The 25,771-nt window shown below is 34.7% G+C and overlaps 1 protein-coding gene across 1 annotated transcript in view; it reads right to left on the bottom strand.

Annotated features, from left to right (window-relative positions):
* Nucleotides 1–10,525: 10,525 nt before the first annotated feature.
* The window catches only part of VCPIP1 (valosin containing protein interacting protein 1), a 28,300-nt gene continuing 13,054 nt past the window's right edge, over nucleotides 10,526–25,771 (bottom strand). Inside the window, exon 3 of the mRNA XM_015077702.3 lies at nucleotides 10,526–15,817. Within this exon, the coding sequence (XP_014933188.2) occupies nucleotides 14,946–15,817 (872 nt within the window). The 3' untranslated portion in view covers nucleotides 10,526–14,945. The remainder of the gene's footprint in view (nucleotides 15,818–25,771) is intronic.

The raw sequence follows: 25,771 nt of genomic DNA, 5'->3' as shown, positions 1-25,771 counted from the left end.
AGATGCTTCACATCATTAATCATTAGAGAAGTACAAATTAAAACCTCAGTGAGATACTACCACATAGCTAGAATGAGGGAGGGAAAGGACTGTGCAAGTGTTGGTGAAGGTGAAGATGCTGAGCAAATACAGCTTTCATGCATTGCTGGTAGAAATGCAAATGGAAAAGCCACTTTGGAAAACAAATGTTTACAGTGGCTTTATTTGTAATCACCAAAAACTGCAAACACTCAAAGGGATCTTCTCATTGTCACACTTCTCAATACCAAGAGTTGGTTTTGAATAGTCTGTTAAAGCTTCTCAAGTTGTTCCACTAAGATATAGGGAATTGTATACCAAGGGAAGATAGATTGGGAACGAGTGTTGGAAATTGCTTTGAAAACTATTTTATCTTTTAAAACTCATATAGGGGTGCCTGGGTGGCTCAGTCGGTTAAGCGTCCAACTCTTGATTTCCCCTCAGGTCATGATCTCATGGTGATGAGATTGAGCCCCACATCTGCTCCATGCTGGGCCTGGAGCCTGCTTAAGATTCTCCCTCTCCCTCTGCCTCCCTCTTTCTCTCAAAAAAAAAAAAAAAAAAAAAAAAAAAAAACCAAAAAACCTCACATGAAGTTTTCTTTCTACTCCATGACAAATATATTCCTGTTTTCAATTATAAAAATGATTTTTCAAGCATGTACTAATTTACTTTCTTACTCCAAGTCTTTAAATACATTGCTAAATTGCTTCATTAATATTAAATCAGCAGTATGATGCACCATACTCATCCTTCCCATGGTTATACCAACTTCTTATCCTCCCACAAAGGCCAAATACTCCCAAGCTTTGCTTATGTTAGTTTGAAAAGTTTTTGCTAGCTTAATATACTGAGAGGCTATACTTTTAATAGAGTTGTATCTGTGATTCTCATAGAGTTTTGTCTGTTTTATTTATTGCTAGAGTCCCAGTCCCTAGAATAGTAATGTGTTAATATGCTCAAATACAATCACTATACAATGAACAAAACAAAGGCAAATAATAAGCACATGGATAAATATAAAAAGTACAAATTAAGTTTGAAATACCATTTCATGAGTGCTAAGGTTGCAAAATATTTCTAAATCCTGCCAACTAAATTTGAATAATTCCTTGATATTAGTACTGAAGCTGGTATAATCCTTTTGGAAAGCAATACTGAGCAAAAGCCATAAAGATGTGCATAGCCTATGACAGACATTTTATGTTAATATACTGTAATTCAATGTAAGCAAAAAAAGTTGTCATTTAGTGCTTATAGTATTATATTACATTAAAACCCCACTTTGGAAGTTTTCACATTTTGAGACTAATTTTAAAAAATTTGTCTAATGTTTATTTATTTTTGAGAGAGACAGACAGAGCATGAGCAAGGGAGGGGTAAAGAGAGAGGGAGACACAGAATCCAAAGCTTGCTCCAGGCTCTGAGCTGTCAGCACAGAGCCCTACACGGGGCTTGAACCTGCAAACTGTGAGATCATGACCTGAGCTGAAGTCAGACACTTAACTGACTGAGCCACCCAAGTGCCCCAGATTTTAAGACTAGTTTAAATGGTTCATCATCAGAGAAGAACAATTATACAGCTAGTAGAAATAGTATAATATTAAGGCAATGCAATTAAATGACTATTACATTACTGGGCCCTTCTAGGTGTTGAGCATACATTCATCTTAGGCAATATTCACAACTTGTATAATTGTAACAATCCTTTGAGGTAGGTACTATTATTTTCATCCACTTTATAAATGGGAAAAATAGTGCACCAAAAGATTAACTTGTCCAAGGGCATATAATGGCAGAACCAAGATTGGAATTAGAAACCAAGCTTCCAGTCACTCTACTACCCTACTATCCATGAGCATTCCAACTATCAGTATAGTATATACTATAGACATAGTATGATGTAGAGCAAAGAGCTAGTAGCAGAACCGTATGATTAATATGTTATTCGTATACATAAGAACTCAGGGTATGTGTGTATGTGGGTATGTGTCTAACATTATAGAAAATGGTCTATGGACTACACACCACAAACTATTTAACAGTGTATCACTTTAGAGAAAAGGATGAGATGGGAGCAGGATGGGCTTTAACTTTTTCATTTTATATGTAAAGTGAATGTACTTTTATATTATCTGACTTTTTAAAGCATAAACTCTTATTTTTTAATTTTAAAAAATAAGCTGCCAATAGAAGGAAATAGTGTAACTATGGTATATAAAACAATATTGATAATGCTAAATAAGTATGCTTTGGCAGAAATGATGAAACAAAATATTATGTGCTCCATCTGAAAACAAAACTCAGATTCAGATATCTTGTAGGGACACCTGGGTGGTTCAGTCAGTTAAGTGTTGGACTCTTGATTTCTGCTCAGGTCATGATCCCAGGGTTGTGGGATTGAGCCTTGCATTGGGCTGTGCACTGAACATGGAACCTGCTTGAGATTCTCTCTCTCTCCCTTTGCCCCTCTTTCTTGTTCACATGCTCTCTCTCTAAAAAACAAAACAAAACAAAAAAACCCTACATCTTGAATATATAATTGTCTGCTCCAACCACCAATATATTTTGGTAATCTGTACTTTACATTTAGGATGCTATTTTAAGTTTGATGGAAATTATAAGTAGAAATCATACTGTTATAAGCAGCTATAGAATTCTTAGTTTGGCTTTTAAAGGTAAAAATAAAAGTCGTTGATCTGCAAGAAAAAAAAAAACTAAGAGAAAAAATGTTTTAAAGTGTCCTTATTTCCAGAGATGGGTAGGGGGGATGGATTAAATAGGTGATGGAGATTAAGGAGTGCATTTGTGATGAGCACCGGGTGTTGTATGAAGTGTTGAATCACCATATTGTATACCTGAAACTAATATTACACTCTATGTTAACTAACTGGAATTTAAACAAAAATTAAAAAAAAAAAAGTGTCCCTATTTCAAACCAATATCCTTTGCTCTACTCTTTTGTGGTAAATGGCCACCCAAAGATATCCGTGTCCTAATTCCCAGAACCTGTGAATATAATACCTTCATGGCAAAAGGTACTTTGCAGGTGTGATTAAAATAAGAGTCTTGACCTGGGGAATTCAGTTTGGATTATCCAGGTGGATCCAGTGTAATCACAAGGGTCCTTAAGAGTAGAAGAAGGAGGGACACCTGGGTGGCTCAGTCAGTTGAGCATCTGACTTCAGCTCAGGTGATGACCTCACAATTCGTGGCCCAGTGCCATGTCCAGCTTTGTGCTGACACCACGGAGCCTGCTTCAGATTCTTTGTCTCCCTCTCTCTCTGCCCCTCCCCTGCTTGCTCTCTCTCAAAAATAAACGTTAAAAAAAAAAAAAAAAAAAAAAAAAGGAAGAAAGAAGCAGGAGAAAGAGAGAGATTTGGAGATGTTATGTGTTAGCTTTGAAAATGGGGAACAGGGTCATGAACCAAGGAATGTAAGCAACCTATAGGAGCTATTAAATAAATCAAGGAAATGGATTCTCCTCTAGAGCCTCCAGAAAGGAACACAACCATGCTGACACCTTGATTTTAGCCCAGGCAGATTCTTTTGGAACTTCTGACTTCCAGAATTTTAGGATATTAAGTTTTTACTGTTTTAAGCCACTGAGTTTGTGGTAATTAGTTATAGCAACAATAGGAAACTACACCTCTGAATTTTCAACATTTTTAGCCTGTGGTAATAAAAGTAGTGCTTTCTTTTCAAAAGGTAATCTTTCATGGCATTCAAAATTTAGCACTTATTTACAACAAGTGAGCCTAATAACTGAGGGTTCAAAATGAAGAATAGGAACTCCAAATTAAGAGTACTCAGAGCATTAAACAAGAGAAATAATTTACCAGATACCCCAAAATCCTTAAAGCAGGACTATTGCTTATCTATAGGAAACATGACATGTGCCAAGATACGAAGGTTATGTGCTTCTCCACTTTAATTCTAAGCTTTCTACCTTTTTAATTTTATTAACTTCCACTTTATCAGGGACAATATCTTGTTTTTCTTTTGTTTTTGTTTTTGTTTTCAGCTTCCCCTACTCTCCTGGCTTAGGACATCCAGGAACTCCCAAATGGAACAATGAATTTGGAAGATTTGGAGGGAATTTGTGGTTATTGAAGATCATTACTGGCATTTAGTGTGCCAGTTCTACTAACAGAAAACTCTTTTCATGTTTGAAACAGTTCTGCACAAGGAAGAATTATCCTGACTTCCATTCAACATTCAACCCACACTAAATGATAAACCTGATTATATTTAAGCCCAGAATCAACTGTTTTTACTTATAAACACAAGTGCACACGTGTTTGGGTCTTTTTGCAGTTTTAAAATACACTGAATATTTCCAGAAGTACAACTACTATGTAAGCCAGAGGAAGGTTGTGTTTTATTTTGTTCAGACTTAATCAAGAGTTGTTTCTCCATTTTATAAAATCACATCACTGAGGGTAACTCAGCTTAAGGGTTTAAGACAGAAATGGAGCCCACCAATATCTATGTTTCTAGCTATTTTCATAGCGATTCTACGTATATATCAGCTGGATTTTATTATAAATCTCTTCTGTTTCTCCTCTGTATTATAGGGAGAACATTAAATTGATTTTTTAAAAATTTGTAAGTTATCTATGAATATCACTTTAGTAGGGTATAAGGAGTAAAGTATATGGTTATAAAAAGGGGACACAGGCTCTGGTAGTTTTGAAAATATTGATCTAAATTGTTTCATTCATCCATCTGTCCCTCCCTCCCATAACCCGGTGTCTGCTATCTTCCCTTCTTCCCTTTCAGGCAAACTTCAAAGGTGTCTTGACGTGGCTATCCCATCAGTCTTCAGTCTTAGTGTAATCTAACCTTTACCACCATGCAGTGGAATTGTGTCTGTAAAAGTCACCAAACCCTGTTAAATCCAATGGACACTTGAAGAAAGAAATTCAATTTCATTTTACTTGAACTTACTATAGCATTTGACTTTATTACTTCCTTTTATTTGAAACTTTCACCCTTGTTTTCCATGACCTCACCTCCATGATTTCCTTACCTCAGACTGTTTTAGAAGTCTCTCTTCTGCCAGCTCCTTAAATGTTGGCATTCTCCCAAATTGCATTTAGCTGTCTTCTCACTGTACACTCTCTTCCTAGACTATCTCATCCACTTCTATGACTTCAGTCATATCCTATGATTTACAGGTCTTCACTTTCAATCCCAACCCTTCTCCTGAACTCCATCTCTCTCCCTTTAGAAGCACTAAACACCCCAAATTCACACTGCCCCAAATGGAATTCACTCCCTTTCTACCAATCTGGAATTACTCCAGTATCCTATTCCAAATTAGTAGGACTACCATCCAGCCTCTCAACTCCTAACCTGAGTCTGGATTCACTTTTTACTGTCTCTGCAATATCCTCTCCTTGACATGCCCACAGCCAGTGGGTCAGTTCAGGCTTCCATCTCTCACCAATTATAGCAAGACTTTTTTTTTTTTTTTTAATGTTTATTTATTTTTGAGGGAGAGAATGTGAGCCGGGAAGGGGCAGAGAGAGAGGGAAACAGAGGATCTGAAGCCAGCTCTGCACTTTAAGACCTCAGAGCCCAATTCAGGGCTCACATTCATGAGTCCCGAGATCATGACCTGAGTTGAAGTTGGACACTTAACCAACCCAGTCACCCCAATTACAGCAAGTCTTTTAACTGATCTCTCATCCTCTAGGCTTGTCCAATTCACTGTATCTTCTCTACTTGGCCACCTGAGGGATTTTTTAAAACACAAATCTGTTAAAAATTTTTTTTCTAATGTTGATTTATTTTTGGGAAAGACAGAGACAGAGCATGAGCATGAGCATGAGCAGGGGAGGGGCGGAGGGAGAGGGAGACACAGAATCCAAGCAGGCTCCAGGCTCTGAGCTGTCAGCACAGAGCCAGACTCAGGGCCAGAACCCACGAACCATGAGATCATGACCTGAGCCAAAGTCGGATACTTAACCAACTGAGCCACCCAGGTGCCCCTAAAACACAAATCTATTTAACTTCTAATATCTGCCTTGGGAAAGTTTCAACTTCTAGCTGGAGTCTCAAAAAACCCTTCTCATTTTGATATTTGGGATCACCTTGCCTATTTTCGAACTATATTTACTTTTAAAGCAATTATGGCTACAAAACATATTTTGAATAACATTAGGACTTGGCAACATAACAGTAATAGTATAGCTCATAAAAGTTAGGAAGTAGCATGGGAGGAACTCATGATTTATGAGTTCGAGTTCTGCATGGAGTTCTGTGCTGATGGTGTGGAGCCTGCCTGAGATTCTCTCTCTCTCTCTCTCTCTCTCTCTCTCTCTCTCTCTCTCTCTGCCCCTCCCCCACTTTCTTTCTCCTCTCAAAATAAACTTTAAAAAAATAAAATAAAAATGAAATAAAATAAAACTGATGGCTCAATAAGACTTAAGTATATTATATCAAGTTAGAAGATGACCTAAAAATGGCAAGGGAATTCATCTTTCATAATGGAGGGAATCAAATACTGTCTAACGTTGATAAATCAAGAGATTAGACCTGTTATGGAGGTAACCACCAAAATAGAAATAGTTGATTTAGCAATTGAGATGAAGGAACTGGGTGTCTTTCTATCTAGTTTTGAATTTTTTTTTAGCCAAATACATTCATTGCTTTGAGAATAACTTTTTAAAAAGGAATACAATTAAGGCCCATTTCAATGAAAACTTTTATAGAATACTTTTTCAGCTATTGATTTAATTTCTCTAATTATTTCACTGTACCAAAAAATAAATTTAATAACATTGTAAAGTTTATTATACTAAAGACATAGCCAAATCACTTGCCATAAGATCACAAAATGAAATAGTCTTAATTTGAAAAGCAAGCTTGGGGGCACCTGGTGGCTAAGTTGGTTAAGCATCAGACTCTTGATTTTGGCCCAGGTCATGATTTCACGGTTTGTGAGTTCGAGCCCTGCGTCAGGCTCTTCCCTATCTGCCCCTTCCCCCAACTCTCTCTCTCTCTCCCTCAAGATAAATAAAAAACACTTTTAAAAATCTTAAAAAAAAAAAAAAAAGAAATATTCCAAGTGCAACTTTTACATTGGTTACTAGTCACTTAGGCAGTCCTACTGCTACATGGCAACAGAGGAAATGACAAATACCATGACAGGGCCATGAGAAGCTGGAGGAAGAAATGGAACTAATCTTCCTATAATCCTGGTAATGCTGGAGAAAAAAGCAAATAATTGAGGGTTCTAGCTCCTAATTTGATTCTTTCTTTACTATTTTGCTAAAATTTTTGTTATACATCCATGCATCTTATTTATACTGGTCATATTCAGTAGCAAAGATACCTTTTAGTTCCAAAGGATAGGCTCATATTCTCAAGTTGGTTTTATGCACTGAATTTAGAATCTCATTCTGCTACAATGTGTTTCCTTTTCCTTAGCAACCCTATTTGCACGAGCTTTCTCAAACTTTTTCGTCCCTATCCATTCAACTGGATCACCACCCTCTTACAGGAAGGATTTGGGGTCTAAAGGGTGGCAAACATAAACATCACACTTAATTTTGATTCACTGCCCTAAAAAATATTTTTGGTAGTACTGAATCTTGCCAATTTGATTTTTAAACATCATATTAATTCTTTTGATCTCGAATGACTTCACTTCTAAGGAAGCCTTCTCTAAACCACTAGTAGGTCAGGTTAGTTCCTCCTGTAGTGTAACCCTCACCACCAAGGGATGCCCATGATGACAAGTGAGCTTGTTTAAATGACTCCTTCACTAAAGATTATGATGGCAGGAAGTAAGTCTTTCTTACCATTTTATTATTTCTTATGTGTAGCAAAGTACCTGGCACATAATAGATTTCATAGAAATGTTTTCTAGGGGAAATGCAAGTAACCATGAGGGAACTGGACTTTCATCTAACCAATGATTCTCAAATTTACCCAGATCAATTATCTAAGAAATGTGGAAATCCTTCTCTAAAGCACCTCCCAATTTGGAGAAGGAAAATCCAAGAACTTGGGGTAGAGGATTGAGGTTCAGGAAGGGAAATTGTAGGAAGTGAAATTAAAGCCAGGTGGTACACACATTGAAATAATTTCAAACCAGGTTGGCATACCTGAAAACGAGCTAGATTTAACAACAGACGTTTTTATAGACCTATGTGACCACCAAATTTTACTTGGCCACCTATTAAGTCCAGGACCTTGGGTTAACTACCTAACCTACTTGAGTCTGTGTCCTGAAAGATGAAGACAATGGCGTTACCCAACCACAAAGAGTTGTTTTGAGGGTTTAACTAATTTTACATGTTGTGGTTCACCTATTGTCTGGATATAGGGAAATGGTCACTAAATGATAGTTATGAATGTGTTTATTGCTTGTCTCCATCATTGGGATGTAAGCTTCTACATGGGCTTTGTCTCATTTAGAATTGTTTCCCCAGTTCCTAGAACAGAAGCTTGGCTTTTGATCAGTGCTTAATAAACAGATTAAATGAATGAATGATTCAAGTATAATGTTGATTCCATAAATCAAATATAAAAATAAGTCATTATTTTACAGGTAGACCTCATACTATACGTGTTTCTTTCTATACATGGAACTGACAAACAGGAATAATCCCCCCAGATTCCCACAGTTTGTTTTTAGATGAAGATTTATGTGGTCTGACAAATGGACCAAAGACAGGTTTAGTTCCAACAAGGGTAGAGTACAGGTTTAAAAAAAAAATTAATGTTTATTATTTTGAGAGCAAGAGAGAGAGAGAGAGAGAGAGAACGAGAACAGGGGAGGGACAGAGAGAAGACACAGAATCTGAAGCAGGCTCCAGGCTCTGAGCTGTCAGCACAGAGCTGGATGCAGGGCTCAAACTCCCAGAACACGAGATCATGACCTTAGCTGAAGTCAGATGCTTAACCGACTCAGCCACCCATGTGCCCCAGGAAAGAGTACAGGTTTAAAGAACCTGTAAGTTTTTCATCTCAATATACCATATACAGTTTATGAAATCAATTAAAGACTTACTTCATTTTTCTGTATACATTTTTAATGATTAGAAACAATCAACTATGCAGTCATAATTGCAGTTACTGGGGTCTGAAAAAGCCAGTCAATAAAAATAAAATCCATATTGAACTGTCATGAGTAGGATGTTTATCTCATTTTATTCACTGAAGTTTTTGAGAGCTTCAAACTATACGGTATGTGACCAGTGGGATGCATGTACAAGACCTCAAGTCCAAGTTTGGGACAAGTGTAGCCAGCCAAAGCATAAAGCAAAGCTAATTGTTTAGTTTACTTGGAGCCCACACCAATGTCACTTGTCCCATAAGCACTAGATCATCAGCAAGTGAGCCCATGATGACATGGTCAGCAGAACAAGAAGGTAACAACTGTAGAACCAAAAGATTATAGTAGAAATGGAGGCCTTGAGAGGCTCCATGACTTGCCTTAGGTCACAGAACAAGTTAGTGAGAAGCACAAGACTGTCAGTTCTCCAGATTTTCAGTATTGCATGTGGTCATAAAGCTCTTGCATAAATATTTGAACATACAAACCATTCAGTTTTTAGCCCATTAACCATTTATCACAAATAAAGCAGGTTTTAACCTAACAAAACGAACTATTTAAATAATGTGTCCTGTATATGAGGATTTATCCCTTTTAAATGGCAACTGAACTCTACTGAATTACTGTGATATGTAAATAACAATAATAGTAAACATTTGAGTGTTTACTTTATGTCAGGCACTATTCCAATCATCTGATAAGTATTAACTCTTTTAATCCTCACAACCACCCCAGGAGTAGATATCCTCATCATCCTCCTAGACAGGAAAATGAAGCATAGAGCGATCATACCATAAGCAGCGTGCCCAGACTCAGTTCTAGAAGTCTAGTGTCTGAGACTCTGCTCTCACTAAGTTAAACAGGTCTAACAAATTGGATATTAAACATACATATTAAAACTTCAAAGTAAGTATGTCATGTTGATTGCTAAGCTATACAAATGTTACTATTTTCTTTATTTCCCTTCATTTCATTATGTCTAACAAGTATTTTTTAAAAAAACAGCACAAAACTAAGTTCTGTCTTTATTGGAACATGTCTGTTTTGTCTTTAAATATTCAGTAAGCGTTCCATAACCCAATTATGTAAAATGCCTAAAGAAATTTTGCTCATTCTTTTCTAATTGAGTCCACTTCATTTCCATTGAGATCACATTAAGGGGGAAACTTCTGTCCCTATATGATGTCCCACTAAAAGTTTAGAAAAGACTTTATTATAGTAAGAATTCCTTTATAAAACTGAACTATATTTTCATGCATTATCTTATTAAAGTATAATTCCAGGAAACTAAAGAATAAAAAATTATTTTAAAAAGCTACTGTGGAGAAGTCGAGGGGAAAATCAGTATGTATTAACTTATAGTTTTATTAATATAAAAGAAAACTTCAAATACTGTACAGTGTGAGGTGTGCTGTAGAACACTATATAGTTATAATACACTATTACCAATTATTTATTACTCAAATGTAATATATACAGCAACCACAAAATCAGAAAATAATGGGTAACAGCCAGTGCCTTAGGGATAGAACATTTATACTATTTAATTGAGCAATTAAAGCACTAGCTATGTGATTTTTCTAAATATTTACATTACCACTTATTTTTACATATTCTAAAGAGTATTTCTCTCCAAAAAGTAGACTCTCCAGCTCTTGGCACTAATTCTTAAAGTCAAATAAGCCTGAAATATTGATAACCTTTTCACTCTTTTATTGCCCTATCATAGGCATAAAAGGCTCAGGGACTTGTGCATTCTAAAGAAAAATATGCAATACCTTCAAATTTTAAATACTAAGTAATTGATACTCACAAGCAGATAATATCAACTAAAACTTTTTTTTTTACTAATTTTCCTTTTCTTTTACAAGAGAATAATCATTGTATTAATATTATACTACAAAAGCATGTAGACTCCATAATTTAAAAAATTAAATGTCAGATATACAAGTAATGGCATTTTCTCCAATAATTCACAATTTTTTACAATTTCTGCTATTTTGGAACAAACGTTAAAATTCCCACAATTTAATTATCATTAAATATGAATTGAAACACAGTATCTCAAAGAATTATTAAGAATGGCAGAACTTACAGTTAACTATAAATCTTACAATAGCTCCGCTTTGTTATTTTATTTCTTAAGTAAACATTCTACTGTGGTATGTTTTCAAGTGAATAGTTCTCTTTTGCAAATTAATTTCTTATATTGTGAAGAGCCTTGAGAATGTACAATTTTGTTAAATTATATAATCTTGAACTGTAGGATATATCTACCCAACTTATGTAGAGTATGTATCTCACTACTGCTATGATAAAGGTCATTTTAAATTCGTATCAAATGCAGCTTAATTCAATTTTGCAAAGGCTTCTAGGAAAATCTTAATATGGAGATCTTGTTTTGGGAACCATGAAACTCTCAATATCTACTCTGCAGTATTTTAAGTGTGGGCCAACTGAAATTCCTATTGAAAAATGAAGATAAAATTGTACTGATATTCTGAAATAAACACAGTATTAGATATTGTCACTATATTGATCAAAGCATAATTAATGACATAAGTTACGAGTTTACTTCATAGCTAAAGATTAGTAATTAGCGAGTTCTAAATTTTTAAGAAAATGTTCACTAGCAGTCAGTATTAGTAGGCAGCTCCATAAAGTAATAGTTATAAATTGTGCATTTAGTAGCTAACATGTGATGTCAGTACAATTCTCAAAAACCTGTCATTAGTAATATATGAATTGCTAGCAAGTGATCTTCCCTGAGGTAAGAGACCATACACAAAAGTCTGCTCATTTCAAATCAAGTTAGATACTTAAAAAGAATGGCAATAGGGACCTGTGGCTGGGATTCACAGATGCATTTCAGATTGATGTCTTAATTGCAAGCAGTAGGCTTGACTGTGAAAACCAAACTAAAAATCATCAGAAGATATAAAGCAAATTTCACAGTCAATAGCATTTGCTAAATTTCTCTCAGGTCTTCATTCTAACATTTTCCAATAAAATACTTGAAACATAGTGAAAGGGGAAACTTAGGCTTACTTTTTAACCAGTTCCTGAGTAAACATTCTCTTGGAGTTCATTATATTCTAGCTTATAATATATGGCAGTGTCTTGTTTTCTTCAATTTCAACCAGTTTGTCATTACCACTATTCTAAACATACACCATCTTCAACTCTACTTGGACTTTTGGTCATCATTTCAAACTTGGTATGACTACTTATAAAATGTATTACTGAAGAGAAAAATTTACAATTTTACTTTAAGTTTCAGTGAAACATCGCAAATAGAATTTAATTATAAGATTGAGTTATGGTTATGTTACATCTAGGGCTAAAAAAAATATTTTGACGATTTATGATCTCTAGCTTGAACTCAAAGTTGTGGTGACCACAAATGGCAGTACTAAAAAATGAGAAGTCTGTGGTCATGTATTTGATTATGATAACCATATGGAAGGACAAAGGATGAAAATTAAGCACTTAAATTCTTTCTAAAACTTGTGAAGATGATACCTGGCCCACTTCTCAAAACCTACTACTTACTCCACCCAAATTTCAGCAAATTTAAAATAATTTCAGAAAATCTGACCACTCTCAAAATCAAGCCTTTTATTCTTTATCAAGGGAGAACCCAAACTATTATAATATTCATACCTAACTGGCTTCTAAATAGCATTGCTGTGGCAAGAGAAATTAATAGTGTTATCAGAGTTTAAAGCCCTTCTTCTAATGTTCACAGGTGCATTCTAATTTGACTAAATGCAAATACTTAATAGGAAGATAAAATTTATTCCTGACACTTTTACTTTATGCTATGAGAGTGTATTTCTCAGTTATTAACTAAACATGCCAAGCCACAGGTGAAGAAAATATTTGTTAAAGAAAAGGTGATTATATCATTTACCTGGAAGCAGTGCATCTGCTTGCTAAACAGTTTTCCTGTATTTAAACTAATAAGAAAAAGCCAGTTTCAGTGGGTGAAAGAGCCCAAAAATAATTATAGTGGTTAGTGGTAGTTCTAATTTTTAGTTTTATACCCAGAAGCCACCTATACTAACTAAATAATTATTTGGTAGCTGCAGTTCTTTATGCAAAACGAGTGCACAATATAAAAGTCCTAAATTTTCCTGCTCTTTAGGTATTAAGATAATTGAAACTAAATTTAGAAGAAAAGAGATAAAATATGGTTTAAAATGTGATGTGATAAAACCCAAATATATATCTTGCTCAGATATCACTTGCAAAATGTCTAGATTCTCCATTCGTTCCTGATTCAAAATGGAGTAGTTCATTTAGTAAGTGGATTAGGTCAGAAATACTTTCATAGAAAGAAATCTAAAGCCTCCCTTCTTTGGAAACACAAGTCAAAGTACTGTATACATATTCCTTAATAAATCACCAGGTTGAAATTTTGAAACACCTGATAATATACTTTCTGATGAACATTTTCTTAGACTGAAAACACAGTTCTGTATCTGTTACATGTGCAAACAGAGACAGCCAGGCTTTGAATGCTCTAGATAAGAGATTGTATTAACATACATTTTGTCTTTCATCCATTCAAATTCAACTTAATTTCAGTGAACAAAGGAAAAAGATGGATTGAAATGTACATTTCAGAATACAGCTTTGCAGAATAGGATAAAATAGTGCAATACCAATCTCAGGATAAACATTCTTTGTCTTTAAGGTATAATAAGCATGAAAGCTGCTTCTTGAGGAAACTGGCACTAAAGATTTGATGAATACACTATTTAAGCAAATGCCCAGTTGATCAGGGTATGATGCAGTAAAATTTGCATCCAAATCCAAGTGAAGCCAACAAATAAAGAAAATTTTATGGATGCTAAGGGAAAAAAGGAAACATTTTTGGTTCAAAGGGGCTCAAAGACATTTAGCATATACAAGCTTAAATACCATTGATCAAAATTGTAGAACAATGTAACTCATTCATAAAGATAAATTCTTATATATAAATTCTCTGTGAATCTGACAAACTCTGAAAATTAGAGATTAACTACTGCTACCATTATTTTCATATTTTCTACCACACTTTGAAATCAACTTTTCTGCAAGATTAAAGAAAAAAATTCAGTGGTACTTGACCAGGCCAGGATTAAAAAAATAATGGTAACATATTATCAACAACAGAGCACACAATTGACTGTGTTGGCTCAGACAGCAACATTACTGAATCACATTGACTTTATCATTCTAGAATAGATATTTTCCCCCTAGCCTTGCTTAAATCAGCAAAATGTTATATCATTACACTCTATTCTCAAGATATTTTTCACCAAGAATACATATCTCTATGAATGTGTTTACGTTCACGGAAATGTCAGGATCCCAGTATCTAATAAATCCTTCTATGAATTTTAAGATACAATTTAGTTCAGATAACCTTCAAATTTACATAAATCTTTTGACACTCTAATAAATATGTGGAATGGTTATCTTGATGACATCAACATTAGCAAAATCTCATTTCCCCCTAGTTCTATCCTTTTCAGAAATCAAACATTAGCAAGAGAATTTTCATGTTTGAAACATTAAGACTTTCATGGAATTAAAGTTACAAAAACTTCCAATGAACCACATGTATGGAAGAAACTCATCTCAGCAGATCTAATAACTAATTTATAGGAATTCAGAGCCAGCCTGGGCAGCAGTATATTAAAAGCTATTGCCAATCACACACTTGCTGTCATGCACTGAATAACAAGATATAATCTTTGAATTATATACGTACAAGATTTTTTATGACTAATTGAGTTATGTGGCCCAGCCAACAAATGTTACATATTCACAATAAACATTCTGCCTTTATTATTAGCCTCTAAATAAATCAAGAGTGATCCATTGGCTCAGTTGTGTTTGTCATTTCAGCATCTTGGCTATCCATCTCTTCAGGCTCCTCCACTGAATTTCCCTTTTGTGCTTTTGACCTTGTGGCAAATGCTGCTCCCAGTGCCTCTGCCACACAGCTATCAGTTGTTTCTATATTCAAATTTTCAGTGCCACCAGTTAAGGAAAAAGATTCAGGTAAGCCAGTCTGAAGACTCCCAGACTTCACAGAAGAACTCACAACTTCTGCTTTCCTTTGAGGAAGATCAGATGGTGGCTGCTCTGTACTTTGATCCCGCAAGTGCTTGTCCATTGAAGCCTGGATAGAAGAAACCATTTCCTGCAATTTTTTTCGCTGGGCCTCAACCAAATCAGGATCAAGCTGCCTGCTGTCTCTCATTGTAACTACTCCAGGAGCTATTCGAATAAGCTCACTATTACTAGGAGCAGCTGTGAATACAGAAGGCTCTATTTTAATGGAACTAGTACTAAAGTCTGTCCCTATGTTATGCTTCCGTACAACTGGGGCTTCCCTAGCTCTTGAATCAAGGTGTGGGTTACTGGATGCAGTTCCTAGAGAATGCCCTTTTCCCTGAAAGGCAGTTACGTTATGAAGCTGCTCAGATTTCTTTTTCACTACTCCACCACTACCTAGTTTTAATAGCCCATGTGAGGGACTGGATTCTCTACTTCTTGTAGTAGCCTCTGCTCGAACCTGACTTACAGCCTCTTTAACTAAATCTTCAACATCAGGACCGATGGGGAAATGTCCTGCAGCATCCACACACAACTCCAGTCTATCTTCAGAAGCATTATAGACAAAGGTTTTGCCAGGCAGATGTGGAAAAGTACAATGCTTGCCATCAGCCATACCTAAAGAAGGGGGGAAAAAGGTGTTTAACATATTAAAATCTTACTTAAAAAGTGTAGTAAAGACCATTATAGTTGAAATAGTGAATTTGCAACAATAATAGCCAGATCAGTTTTGAAAAACAAAACTAATTTAAAAATAACTCATTATATTTATTAATAGAATTTGACACTACTAAACAAAAAGAAATATAACAGACCTTACTGTAGTTCCCCAGGGGACTTTTTTTTTTCTTTTTTTTAAAGACCATCATTAACCTATTACAAAGTTAGGAAAAGGGCTTGCAACAAACAACTGAGTTATGGGAAAATACTAGCAAAATTAGTAAAACAACTGCTTACAGTAAAGCAGTTAGAAAATATATTTTTATTTACTAAAACTCAAATTTAAAACTCAGCAAAAATACTTATAAGGGCAAAGTGTTGCACAAATAAGCTGCACATTGTGAATTACAATTAAAAAATCATAAGTAATTTTACTGAATTACAGAATACCAGAATAAAAGTAGTTTTCTCAGCATACCTTAGGTACATACTTTTCACAAATATAAAAAAATATGTACTTTCAAAATAAGATATCCCCTAGTTAAAGTAGTAATTATGAGAGCACATTCAGGAAAGCTAAAAAAGAGCTAAAAGATCTTAATTCAATTCCTTTAAAAAAGGAATTATATTTCATGTTACTTCTCTTATTCTTCTCTGGTAAGTCACAATCACCAAAATAAGCCTGACTTATAGATGCTCCTGCGATTTACTTCTGATCATCAACTAATAGAGCAACAGAAGAACTTGAAAGCAGCTTCTCTTTCTTTTCTAGTTGAGGATCTTGACCTCACTATATGGCATTCCAAAACTGTATATTCTTTCCAGCGTACGTGTAAGAAATATGTGTGTGTTTTAAACTATCCAATATTCCTACATTTTAAATTTGTTACTCAGAGTATACTCCAAGTATACAAAAATAGGGGTATAAAACCAAAGATTTTCCATGTTAGCAACAACAAAAGAAAGATGAAGTATAGAACTCTCAACAACATGTGATGAAAATGGTATGTTTATGGCAAACTATAAAGGCAAAAGCAAACTAGTTTAAAATGAATGAAACTATTAGTAAGTGCTGTAGAAACACAGAGGTGTAGGGTAAATGAATTCAAGAATGCTTAGTGGGCATTTAGGTAGTCTCCAGTTTTGTAGGTTGTTAAGAATAGTTCTTCCTGGGGCGCCTAGGTGGCTCAGTCAGTTGAGCGTCCGACTTCGGCTCAGGTCATGATCTCACAGTGAGTTTGAGCTCAGCGTCAGGCTCTGTGTGCTGACAGCTCAGAGCCTAGCGCTGCTTCGGATTCTGTGTCTCCCTCTCTCTCTCTGCCCCTCCCCAGCTCATGCTCTCTCTCTCTCTGTCAAAAATCAATAAACATAAAAAAAAAAAAAGTTGTTTAAAAAAATATATAGTTCTTCCTCCCTCCACTGAAAAAAAGCTACAGAGTGGTTCTAATGTATCTCACTGAATATTCCAAATAACCAGAGAAAAGAACGAAACTGCAAATGAATAAATAACATATAGTAATTTTAAACACTCATTTCAGCAGAAGTATCCATTAATACAAATCCAACTAGAATTTCCTCTTGACAGAACATTTTTGGCAGAGATAACTGACAAAAAGAGACAAAGTTTAAAATCAGAGATGTGGTCTAAAAAGTGCCTTTCAGGCCACAACCCTGGAGTCAGTTTATTACCAATCCCCTCCCTCAAAGATCTGTAAAACTTGGCACAAGAAACAAAGGTAGCAGAGAAGAGAATTTTGAATGGTTAAGTCCAGGGATGACCCTAGGCAAAACTTTTCAAACATTCATTTCAGTAGATAACATCTATTGAGTCTCACTATGTGCCACGAACTAAAACAGACCCTGATGATTCAAATAAAATGTAATTCTTAGGAGACAGATACAAACAGATCATTATAATACAATCAGGTAAATATATGATGGGCATACTACTCATTTCACTGATTTGAGGATTAAGTGAAAAAACATGTAAAGCATATACCACAGACTGCCTAATATTAATCAGTCAAAGTTTTAATTCCTCTGTTAGATCAAAAAAGGTTTTGTAATTGTTTCCAGGCTGCTATTGTGATGCTTTTCCTTGACCCTCCCTGGAAAGGATCATAGTCCCACACATGTTCATCACAGTATTTTTTATAACAAAATACCAGAAACAATCTAAATAAGCTTTCAACAAGAAGAGAATGGCTAAGAAAATTATGGTCTATCTCCCTAATGGAAGTAATATCCAGCTATTAATAACTGACATAAATAAGAAACCTATGATGTTTCATATATATAGTTAAATGTGCATGAATAGCAGGAAACAAATCTAAGTACTATAATTACAATCTGGCCAAAACATATATGTATAAGATAAATATTTAAAAATTATAGGTGATGTTTCCCATTTCTATATTTTCTAAACCTTTATATTATTAAAAAAATTTAAATTGTATTAAAAAATCACTGCAAATATGTTAAGGGTTGTGACCCCTTTAAGCATAATCATTTACATTTTATATAACTTATATAGTCCTTTGAATTTTAAGAATCAAAGTGTATTAAAGTTCCTATATCACATATCAACAATTCTATCACACTGGATACACCAAAAAATGTGTATACTAATGTTTATAACTACATTCTTCCTTATATCAAAAAACCCAAAATGCATCAGAAAAGTAGATGAATAATATTAAAATGATACAATAGAATACTATGTGGCAGTGAACATGAATGTAGTTGAATCCATCAACATGAACAAATCTGAAAAAGTGTTGCATAAAAGAAGCAAATCACAGAGAATGTATACAGCACAATTTTCAATGTCCATTTTCACAAAGTTCAAACACATTATAAAGATACCTGTACAAGTTTTAAAACTAAATTTTTCGTTCATGTCTGCATTTATCTCTATATAAAGACCTGCATGGAAAATTACTATACTTTAAGCAAATTAACTTTAATTTTTTTTAAATTCATTTATTTTGAGAGAGGGAGAAAGAGAGAGAGGGAGGGGCTGAGAGAGGCAGAGAAGAATCCCAAGTAGTCTCCTCACTGTCAGCATGGAGCCCAATGGAGAGTTCAAACCCACGAACCGTGAGATCATGACCTGAACTTAAACCAAGAGTCAGATGTTCAACCGACTGAGCCATCCAGGCACCCCTTAAACAAATGAATTTTAAAATATCTATCCAAATATAAAGACTAGGAACATTAACAGTCTGGTTAATTAAATTGGGAAATATTCCTGTTCAAATGTAGATATAACCATCTATTTGTTAGAGTGAATTTGAAAAAAGTAAGAGAAGTATGTTCCAATTTTTGGAGGATATGGTTGTAAATTTTGGGGTGAGGAGGGCTTGATATACTTTGATTCTTTGACCACCAGATAATAACAATGATTTGCCACATAAATCTGTCCTAAAAAAAGGAGAGATCAGGGGCACCTAGCTGGCTTGGTTGGAGGAGCATGCGACTCTTGATCTCAGGATCGTGAGTTCAAACCCCACGTGGGGTGTAGAGATAACTTAAATAAATTAATTTTTAAAAAAAAGAGGTAAAACATTGCCACAAATACTAGAATTGTATCTTGAACAGTAAAATAATTTTCTGACAATGACCCATTTCAAATGGCTGTTGTAGTCAAAAGAATTTTAATTATTCTGCAAATGCCAGTTGAAATTCTAATAATAATAACAAACATTAGCTAATTATTTATTAGGTGCCAGGCCCTTTGCTAACTGTTTCATGTGCAGGATCTCATTTGATCCTAACAATCTCTAGATTATAATATCCACTTACAAATGAAGAAACTGAGACTTAGAAGTCACACAGGTAGGGGCACCTGGGTGGCTTGGCAGGTTAAGTTTCAGACTCTTGATTTCAGCTCCGATCATGATCTCACGGTTTGTGAGTTCCAGCCCTATGCACTGACAGCGCGAAGACTGCTTGGGATTCTCTCTCTCTCTCTCTCTCTCTCTCTCTCTCTGTCTCTCTCTGTCTCTCTCTGTCTCTCTCCCTCCCTCCCTGTCTCTCTTAATAAATAAAGTTAAGAAAAAAAAGTTTAAAAAAACTTTTTAAAAATAGTAGTAATGGGAGTAAATGGTAGAACCAAAATTTGCTATCAGATGTTCTTACTTCAGAGCTCTAAACTACTTCCTAGTAAGGATAAGTAACACCGGTAACATTTAAAAAACTATAATGGCTCTATTGAGAAATAATTCACATACAATTCACCCGTTTTAAGTGTACAACTGAATGGTTTTTTGTATATTCACAGAGTTGTGCAACTGTTACCACAATTTTCATCACATTAAAAAGAAACCCAAACCCATTAGCAATCATTCTCATTTTCTCCCCTTTCTCTAACTCCCAGCCCTAGGCAACACTGATTTCTGTCTCTCTAGGTGTGCCTATTCTTGACATTTCATATAAATGGAATAATAGAATGTGTGGTCTACTGTGACTGGCTTGTTTCATGTAACATAATATTCTCAAGGTTCATCCATGATATAGTACATACCAGTACTTCATTCCTTTTTATTTCTAAATAATATTCCATTGTATGAATATACTAAATCTCACTTATCCATTCATCAGTTGATGGAAATACTGGGTTGTTTCCACTTTTGACAGTTATGAATAGTATTATTATGACCATCTGTGTACAAGTTTTGTGTGGACAAGTTTCATTTCTCTTGGTTATACACCTAAGAGTAGAATTGCTGGGTTGTAACCATGTTAAATCTTTTGAGGAACTGTCAGACTGTTTTCCCAACTCACTGTACCATTTTACATTCCTACCAGCAGTACGAGGGTTCCAGTTTCTCTACATCTCCTTGCCAATAGTTCTTATTACCTGCCTCTTTAATTATAGCCATACTAGTGAGTGTGAAGTACTACCTCGTTGTGGTTTTGATTTGCATTTCTCTGGTTAATGATGCTGAGCATCCGAACATCAGTTCATGTACTTACTGGCTGTTTATATATTTTCTTTGGAGAAACATCTATTCAGATTTTGCCCATCTTTTAATTGAGTTATTTGCCTTTTTACTGATGAGTTCTTTATATTCTAGATGCAAATCTATTATCAGGTACATAATTTGCAAAAATTTTCTCCCATTCTGTGGGCTGTCTTTTCACTTTCTTGATGGTGTCCTTTGTAGCACAAAAGTTTGCTTTTTATTTTCCTACTTTTTTCTTTCGTTGCTTGTACTTTTGGTGTCATATCTAAGGTTTTGCCAAATCCAAAGTCAGGAAGTTTTAGGCCTATGTTTTTTTCTAAGAGTTTTCTAGTTTTACTTCCTATACTCTGGTGGTGGATACATTTGGTGTGAGGTAGAGGTCAAATTTCATTCTTTTGTGTGTAACTATCCAGTTATCCCAGCACCATTTGTTGAAAAAATTATTCTTTCTTTATTAAATTGTCTTAGGATTACAGCTAACAGTTTAAAAATAATTCCAAACCAGAAACATATAAGTATTCAGAAAATAATCAAGAGTCATCCCCACAATCACCCACCTCCTCCCTCCCACACACAAAAAACTGAGGGAAGTTACTTTCAGTTGCATGAAAGACACTGCATACTTACCCTAATTACTGAAAACACCATAATCAATCCTAATTAAATACTAACTTTTAAAAAAACTACTAGCTGGTATCAATATAGTTCAGGATGTAGAATAAAGTGAAAATGGAAAGTTAAAAAGAAAAGGATTAAAAAAAGAAGGGAGGATGCTAAGAGAGAAATTTATAGCTTTAAATTTAAATCTACCTTTATTAGAAAATAAAAATAGAGAAAACCTGTGAAACCAAAACCTGTTTCTTTGAAAAGATCAATAAAACTGATAAACCATTAGCTGGATTGGCCAGCAAAACAAGAGAGGCACAGATTTACCTATATCAAAATGAAAGAGCTAGAGACTGTACAGATATTAAATAGATAGTAAGGGAAGATTATAAATAATTTTATGCCAATAAAATTGATAACTTGGATGAAATGGATAGATTTACTGAAAAGTAAAACTAACAAAGCTTACTCAAGAAAAAAGACATAACCTTAAGAGGACTCTATTAAAGAAATTAAATTCATAGTTTAAAATGTCCAGCAAAGAAAATTCCAAGCACAGATGGCTTCATTGATGGATTCTACCAAATAGTTAAGAAAGAAATAATATCCTCTAGAAAACAGTATGGAGGTTCCTCAAAAAGTTAAAAACAGAACTACCCTACAATCCAGTAATTGCACTACTAGGTATTTATCTATAGGATACAAAAAAACAGACTCAAAGGGGTACAGGCACCCCAATGTTTATACCAGCATTATCAACAACAGCCAAACTATGGAAAGAGCCCAAATGTCCATCAACTGATGAATGGATGAAGAAAATGTGGTAAACACACACACACACACACACACACACACACACACACACACACACACACACTGGAATATTATCCAGTCATAAAAAAGAATGAAATCTTGCCATTTGCAATGACATGGATGGAGCCAGAGTGTGAAGTAAGTCAGGGAAAGAAAGACAAATACCATTATGATTTAACTCATACATGGAATTTAAGGAACAAAAGAGATGAAAGGATGGGAGGGAGAGAAAAAAAGAGAGAGGGAAACAAACTGTAAGAGACTCCTAATAAAGAACTGAGGGCTGATGGAGGAAGGTGGGGGAGGAATGAAAGAGATGGGTGATGGGTATTAAGGAGGGCACTTGTTATGATAAGCACTGGTGTTGTACATAAGTGATAAGTCATTGAATTCTACTCCTGAAAGCAATACTGCACTGTACGTAAACTGACTAGAATTTAAATAAAAATTTGAAGGGAAAAAAAAAGAAATAATATCAGTTATTACAAAATCTACCTAAAAACAAAAGAGAAACAAACACTTCTCAACTCTATTTTATGAAGCCAATATTACCCTGATTAAACGGTCATTACAAGACAACTACATTCTGGGGTATCTGGGTGGCTCAGTTGGTCAAATGTCTCTCTTGATTTTGGCTCAGGTCACGATCTCTCGGTTCATGGGATCGAGCCCTGTGTTGGGCTCTGCTCTGATAGTGTGGAGCCTGCTTGGGAATCTCTCTCCCATTCTCTCTGCCTCTCCCCAACTTATGCTCTCTGTCTCTTTCTCTCTCTCTCTCAAAATAAACAAACATTAAAAAAAATTACATGCCATCATACCCACATAAGTCACAAAACACTCAACAAAATAAGTGATTTGAATCCAGCCACAAAGTTGACTCAACATCCAAAAATCAATATAATTCACCCTATCGATAAACTAAAGAGAAAAACCATAAGATCATCTCAATAGATGCAGGAAGAGAGCACCTAATAAAATTCAACATCCATTCAAAATATAAATTCTCAGTAAACTACCAATTGAAAGGAATGTCTTCAACCTGAAAAACCTAGAGGCTGAATGCTAATGCCTGCCCCCAAAGATCAGGAACAAGGCAAGGATGTCTGCTGTCACCACTCCTATTCCACAATGAACTTATAGCCAGTGCAATAAGGCAAGAGAAAGAAATACAAGGCATACTAACTGAAAAGGAAAAAAAATAACTTTTTTACTTGCAAAAGATATGATAACCTACATAGACAATCCCATAGAATCTGATCAAAAGCTACTAGAATATGTGAATTTAGCAAGTCACAGGATACAAGGTCAATGCATAAAAATCAATTTTCTATGCAATAGCAAAGAACAAAAGGAAACTGGAATTTTTAAAAAGCATCTTTTACAAGCATTCCCAAAACATGAAATATTTAAGATTTCCAAGAATTGTATACTGAAAATTACAAAATTTTGATGACAGAAATTAAAGAACACTTAAATAAATGGAGAAATACAAAGTTTTCATGAAATGAGAAGAATTGATGTAAAAATATCAATTATCCTCAATTTGATCTATATAGTCAACAAATCACAGTAAAAATCCCAGATTTTTTTTATAGAAACTGACAGGTTGATTCTAAAATTTATATGGATAAGCAAAGCACCTAAAATATCCAAAAAAATTTTTTGGTAAAGAATAAAGATGTTTGCAATGACATAGACAGAGCTAAAAAGTATTATGCTAAGTAAAATAAGTCAGAGAAAGACAAATACCATGTGATTTCACTCATGTGGAATTTAAGAAACAAATGAGCAAAGGGAAAAAAAGGGGGGTGAGGGAGAGGCAAATCAAGAAACAGACTCTTAACTACAGAGAACAAACTAATGGTTACCAGAGGGGAGGTGGGTGGGGGATGAGTTAAATAGGTTTGGGCATTAAGGAGTGCACTTGTTGTGATGAGCACTAAGTGTTGTATGGAAGTGTTGAATCACTATATTGTATACCTGAAACTAATTATTACACTGTATGTCAACTGGAATTTAAATTAAAACTTTTAGAAAATAGAAAAAAAAAGAATAAAAATGGAAGACTCATACCAACTGATTTCAAGAATTACTATAATGATACTGTAATCAAGACTACAGTATTTGTTAAAGGAGAGACATATAGATCAACAAATCAGAAAATAGTATCTAAAAACAGACCCACATATACATGGTCAATTGACTTTTAAAAATAATTTTACTGATGCTATATTTTGCATATACCCTTTTCAAGTGTATAACCCATGGTCAGTTGATTTTTGATGAAGCTACCAAAGTAATTCAATGGACAAGGCATACTGTTTTCAACAAACAGTGCTGGCACAATTGGATGTCCATACATAAAAAAATGAACCTCAACTCATACCTTGTGACATATAAAAAAATCAACTTGAAATAGATCATAAACCTAAATATAAAACCTAAAACTATAAAAACCCCTAGAAGAAAACATAGAAGAAAAATTTTGTGACCTTTGATTAGGTAAGGATTGTTTGGATAGGGCACAAAAAGTATAAATCATGAAAGAAAAAAATTGTTAAATTGGTTATCAAAATTGAAATCTCTGATCTTCAAAAGATACTGTTAAGAAAATGAAAACACCAATTACAAACTGGGAGAAAATATTTGCAGAACACTTACCTGATAAATGATGTGTGCCTAGAATATACAAAGAACTCTCAAAACTCAACTTAAAACAAAGATTCAAGCCAATTTAAAGATGAGCAAAGGATGGGGTGCCTGGATGGCTGTCAGTTGAGCGTCCGGCTTTGGTTCAGGTCATGATCTCACATTTCATGAGTTTGAGCCCCACATAGGGCCCACTGGTGTCAGAGCAGAGCTCACTTCCGATCCTCTGTCCCACTCTCTCTGCCCCTACCCTAATCACACTCTCTCAAAAATAAATAAAACATTTTAAACAAATGAGCAAAGGAAGAAGTAGGAAGCAAATAAGCATATGAGAAGATGGTCAACGTCATTGGATATTAGGGAAATGCAAATTAAAACCACTATGAGATAGTACTATAAACCTATTAAAATCATTTTAAAAACAAAAACTGATACTACCAAGTGTTGGTAAAGAAAGATACAGAGCAACTGGAACTCCAATGCAGTGCTAGTAGGAAAAAAAAATGATCCCGCTACTTTGGAAAATGGTTTGGAAGCTTCTTATAAAAATAAACATACACTTACCATATGACTCAGCAATCCCATTCATAGGTATTTACAAAAGGGAAGTGAAACATATGTCCACACACAAAGACCTGTTCACAAATGTTTATGGTGGCCTTATCCATAGTAGACCAAAACTGAAAATAATCCAAATGTCCTTCAATTGGTTATGGATTTTTAAAAATGTGACATATCCATGTCCAATGGAGTAGTACTCAGCATAAAAAACAATGAACTACTAATATATGCAACCAGATAGATGAATCTCAAAAGCATTAAGCTAAAACAGAAATTGGCAAATTTTTCCTGTAATGGAACAACACAGTAAATACTT

The sequence above is a fragment of the Acinonyx jubatus genome, chromosome F2 (assembly GCF_027475565.1).
Source record: "Acinonyx jubatus isolate Ajub_Pintada_27869175 chromosome F2, VMU_Ajub_asm_v1.0, whole genome shotgun sequence".
Classification (NCBI taxonomy): Eukaryota; Metazoa; Chordata; class Mammalia; order Carnivora; family Felidae; genus Acinonyx; species Acinonyx jubatus.
Note: the sequence above shows the minus strand (reverse complement) of the source record. Positions and strands in the feature narration are given on the sequence as shown.